The 4893-nt window shown below is 48.2% G+C and overlaps 1 protein-coding gene across 5 annotated transcripts in view; it reads left to right on the top strand.

Annotated features, from left to right (window-relative positions):
- The window catches only part of LOC103623907 (brain-specific angiogenesis inhibitor 1-like), a 164553-nt gene that overhangs the window by 145734 nt on the left and 13926 nt on the right, over nt 1-4893 (top strand). For all 5 annotated transcript variants that reach the window (XM_017746666.1, XM_017746665.1, XM_017746664.1 and 2 more), the window contains 2 exons: nt 2375-2476; nt 4217-4323. In XM_017746666.1, the coding sequence (XP_017602155.1) occupies nt 2375-2476; nt 4217-4323 (209 nt within the window). The remainder of the gene's footprint in view (nt 1-2374; nt 2477-4216; nt 4324-4893) is intronic.

The raw sequence follows: 4893 nt of genomic DNA, 5'->3' as shown, positions 1-4893 counted from the left end.
ACGCTCTAATAAAAGGCATCACCTCTCCTTACAAGCTGTGCCTCTCAATTAGCAGCGGCGTGTGAGAATCTCTTCTAACTCTGCCACAAAGCTCTCTCTCGCCACAGAAAATCTTAGCACCGGGTTGTCTGGTGGTGTCTACAGAGTGAGGCAGATTTAGTTCAGCTTCAGTGTGTGCCAGCTGGGGCCCTGGCAGAACAAGCCCGATCTTTTCTTCTCTTTCTGCAGGGGTTGATGCCTGTGCAGTGCTCACAAGGAAAAGGCAAGTCTCAGGCACTGGGGCCTGCCAGGGTTCACAGCCAGAAGGGTCTCGCTGCAGTTGTTAATTTGAAAGGGAAGGAAAAGGTGGGGAAACATCAGAGGCTAAAAATAAACCCGCTCAATTTGTTCTCCAGAAAGTATCAAATGCTGGTGTGATTTGATTTGAGCAGAAGAATTGAATTTAATTGGGTTAGTTATTAAAATCTCCCAGTGCAAATAGGTTACTCTGGTAAAAGGGATTTTGTTGTGAAGCAACATCAAAAAGAAAAAAAGAAGAAAAAAGGAAAGGATGAAATGATTCTCTCCTGGCCTGGGAATTGCTCCTGTGCTCACTGGCAAGACAAGTCCAATCAGTGTATTTTTAAAGAGCATCTCTGATCCACAGCATCCCTCAGCGGTCCCCAGGGACACTGCAGGGGTGACGAGACCAGGAAGTTTTGACAGGCCAGTGGGGGAGAAAGGGGAGGAGAGATGTGAACAGTCTCCCACTCTGCTTTATGGTGTGCTCTGCTGCTGTGTAACCGAGGGTGCTGGAAGCTTCCACACCCCAGAACCCTCCTGTGAACCATGGGACAATCTGTGACCGTGGTCAAAGCACTGGTCCAGGGGACAGGAGTCTGGAATTCCCTCCCTGCTCTGGGACAGGCTCTGTGGGTGACCAAGTGCTGTCACAACTGGGTGATTCAATCGCCCTGCCCCACAGCTTCATGTCAGCAGGCTGGAAATGAATCTGCCTCTTTTCCACCCCTGCTCTGGCTTATCTACAGAGGCCACGAGCTGCTGGCACAGGGGTGAGTCCTGCCTACGTGCAGGGCACTGCTGGAGTCCTTCTTGCCCTCGGGGGTTCCATCACAACCGCGATTACTCACACGGGAACTTTAAACCAGGGGAAGGAGCATCGGTTTCCAAGCAGAGAGTGCAGCTTATCCATTCCCAGCATCTACGGGGGAGGGATCCATCTTTGAACTGCAGCTGGGGCTGAAACCACACAGTCCTGGAGCCTGCCTGCAGGAGCAGTGATGTGCAGGCAGCTTGTTGGGTCTTGTAGGAGTTCTTCAAAGAAGCAGGACTTGCCACGCCCATAATTTAAGGTTTGAGCCTTCCTCACAGCCAGGCTGGTCCCTGGGTAGTCCCAGAGCAGCAGAGGGACATGTCCTGACCAGCTGCAGGCACAAATTCAGCTTCCTATTTATGGGTATTCTTACATGCACAATGAATAAAAACTGTAATCAAAAACTATTAAATCAAGTTTTTTCTCCTCCCCTCCCTCAGGAGTGACAAATAACTTTAACACCATCCTCATGGCTCCCTCTTCTTTACATGTTGTAAATAATGAGTTTCTCAGCACAAAGATCTCCTGTGGTGAATGTTTTTCTCCCAGATCCCACCAACTCTCAGACCAACTCAGCTCCACCCACAGACAGAAGCATCCAAAACCCTCCTTCCAATGATTTTTTTTCTGGGATGTCTCAAAACACATTTCTGCAGGCTCCTGGGCTCTTCAGCAGTGTTCGGAAATGAGCTGCTGATGCAATTACAACTTGTTGGGGCTCAGATCTTTTCCCTTTTGTGCACAAGACAGAAGCAGGCAGAATGAAGACCACCCAGGGGATGTGTCCATTTTGTTTCTTCATTTACTTGTTCTTTCCTTCATTCTTACTCCACTGACTCATGCCAGGCCTCATTTTAGATACATCCAACACTGAAGGTGGTGACCCTGAAGAATGGAAGAGGTGGATTCTGGAGCCATGGAGTTCACCCACAAAAGATCTGCCTATTAAAAGTTAAGAAATAAAACTCTTCAGTAGAGGGTAGCAACAGCAGTTTTCTTGGAAAGAGCTGCCACAAGGCAAGGCAAGGATGTGAGTGGACTTTCCCATGGATTTTAGTGAGCTAATCCTTGGAATGGATGAATGCCCAGTTTTCAGATGGGCAGAGCAAATTCCGGAGAGGTGATGTGACTTTGTGAGGGACCGAGGAGCTGCAGAGCTGGGAGTGCAGCTCCAGGCCTCCTGGCTGCCAGACCATGCTCCCATATTTCTTCCTTCCACTCCCTTTCCCGTGTCCTTGCTGAAGAGGGAGTTTTACCAATGGAGTTTTTCTCTCCTGGCAGAGCCCCATGAAATCTGTGATGAGGAGAGTCTTGGCCCTGTGGTTTGGAAAGAGACGCCAGCCGGGGATGCTGCAGCCGTCCGGTGTCCCCGCAATGCCACTGGTAAGGGTGACTGCATGGTGGGAAGGTGGCCCTCCCTCAGGGGATCCTTCATCCTTTGCATCCTAGGAGAGGAGAACCTGGTTGTGGGAGGACAGGACAAGCACATGGACTTCCCTCCCTTTGTCCAGGGCTAAATTAACTCTGTCTGGGTTTTTGTTTTCACTGTTAAGCAAAAACAGTTGTTACTGGACAATCTGAGGTGGTTTCCATCCACCCACTGCCTGGTCCTGGGACACGTTTGAAATTAAGGAATACTGGGATATGTTCCCTCCATTATCTACACATAACTTTGCGAAGCAGGCGGGGCTTTGTTAGAGTCCTCTAGATTTGGGTGATGTATTTCTCTCCAGTGCCCATAAAAGCAGCTGCTGTATGAGAGCAGGAAATCTGAATTCTGTTGTCCATTTACACTTAGAAACCTCAGCACCTCTCCAAACATTTCTTTGGGTGCTCAAGTTGATGGTCTGACTGTGGTGGTGTGGAGTGAAAGGATCTGGGCATCTAGGTACCTGTTGTGGCCATGTGTTCCCTAAGGAGTGGAAGGCAGTGCAGAGAAGGCTCCAGGACATCAGGCTGGTGGTGGGATTTGTCCTCAGCTGGATGTTCCTCACTGCCAGGCAGGAACACAAATAGGGACAGCAGTGTCAATAATTAATGTAAAGGTTTTATTTGGTTTGAGGGAGAGGATTGGATACAGACAGATCTCTTTGACTCTGCCTGGCACAGTCAGTGTCATCCCCAATGCTGTCCTAGGAGGGCTGTATCCATGGAAAGGTCACTGAATCATTTGGCAGTGGCAGTGGGATTTCAAACCCAGCAAACCTGATCCTCAGAGACTCCAAATGGCATCATGGTGGCTGGGACAGGGTGATCCCTCTCCCTTTCCTCCTCTCCGATATGTCTGTTCCTCCGCATCACAAGGCATGTGATTATCACTGCAAACCCCTCTGTGGATTGGAGCTGAGGGAAAGCCTGGGGGAGGACTGGAAGCAGATTTCAGAGAGTTTCAGCTGTTGCAAAACTGATGCTGTCGGGTGTTTATTCCCTTCCAGGCTGCGTGGGCAGCACAAGCCCTGCTTTAGCTGCAAGTACCAGACCAAACCAGCTGGGGAGGCTCGTGGGGCTTCCCGAGCCAGGAAAAATGCTGCCATCCAGGGCAGGAGAAGAAATTTTCCCTTCACCCTGACTAGCCATGTCCAACTCGTTTGTTTTTGTTTTCCTGCCCAGTTGCTTCTGCTGCCCTGCCATAATAAAATGCAGGAGAAGGAAATAAAGATAATCCCACCTACCAGGCTTGCACGGGTTGTTCAGGCATCTTCAGGTGCCTCTGATGCCCTTTGTGCTGGTAGCTGGGTCTGAATGGATGCATTGACCAGTTCTGGGTGATCTCTATAGAATCATGAAGGCTGGAAAAGATCTCTTAAGATCCTCAGGTCCAACCATTAACCCAGAACTTTCAGGCCCACCACTAAACTGTGTCCTCAAGCGCCACATTTACACGTGTTTTGAACACTTCTATGGGTGGTGATTCCACCTCTTCTCTGGGCAGCTTGTTCCAATGCTTGACCATCCTTTCAGTGAAGAAATTTTCCCTAATACCCATTCCAGACCTTCCCTGGCACAACCTGAAGCCGTGTCCTCTTGTCCCATGACTTCCTCCCCATGACAAAAGACCGACCCCCATGAATTCTTGGCTTTTCATTTGTCCTCACTCCCATATTTGTTTCGTTCATCTTCCAGGGCTGATCCTTCGAAGATGCATCTTGGATGAAGAAGGCATCGCTTACTGGGAGCCTCCAACGTACATCAAGTGTGTTTCTATTGATTACAGGAACATACAGATGATGGTAAGGCAGCCCCTCTCCCTCAGCTCAGCAGGTTCAGGATCCTCCCCAACGATTGTGACATTGCTATAGTTACAAAAAAGAAGGAAAAAAGGAGTTTCCAGCTGTGCCTTGATTTTCTCTTACTGTTTTTTCTGCTTACCTTGTGATGCACAGGCACTTTACGGACAAGGGATGGTTCCTTGCAGGATTTTAGTATCCAGCTTGGCAGAATCTGGGTTCTTCCAGGCCTTTCATATCACATTATCATTAAGTATCACTGTGACTGTATCACTTTTAAATAAGCATCTTATTTTTGTTAATCTTAAATTCATTGTTGTGAGGAATTTCTGCTGGTCTCCTGCGGCCTTTAGGGGAACTGACCTCTCCTGTTCAGGGTAAGGTACAGTCTGCCCTAAAATAATTCCAAATTGGTTGTAAGCAAACAAGGTTTTGGGGAAAAAATATTCTGTTGGGTTATGAACAGAAGAAACTTCATAGTAGGACAATTTCTTCACGGGCAAACAGAAAATTTCAGTTCTTTGTGATTTTAGAACCACTTCAAATATATAATTTAGAATCTATCACTCTTTC

This window comes from Corvus brachyrhynchos, unplaced genomic scaffold (genome assembly GCF_000691975.1).
Source record: "Corvus brachyrhynchos isolate BGI_N302 unplaced genomic scaffold, ASM69197v1 scaffold89, whole genome shotgun sequence".
NCBI classification, from domain to species: Eukaryota; Metazoa; Chordata; class Aves; order Passeriformes; family Corvidae; genus Corvus; species Corvus brachyrhynchos.
Note: the sequence above shows the minus strand (reverse complement) of the source record. Positions and strands in the feature narration are given on the sequence as shown.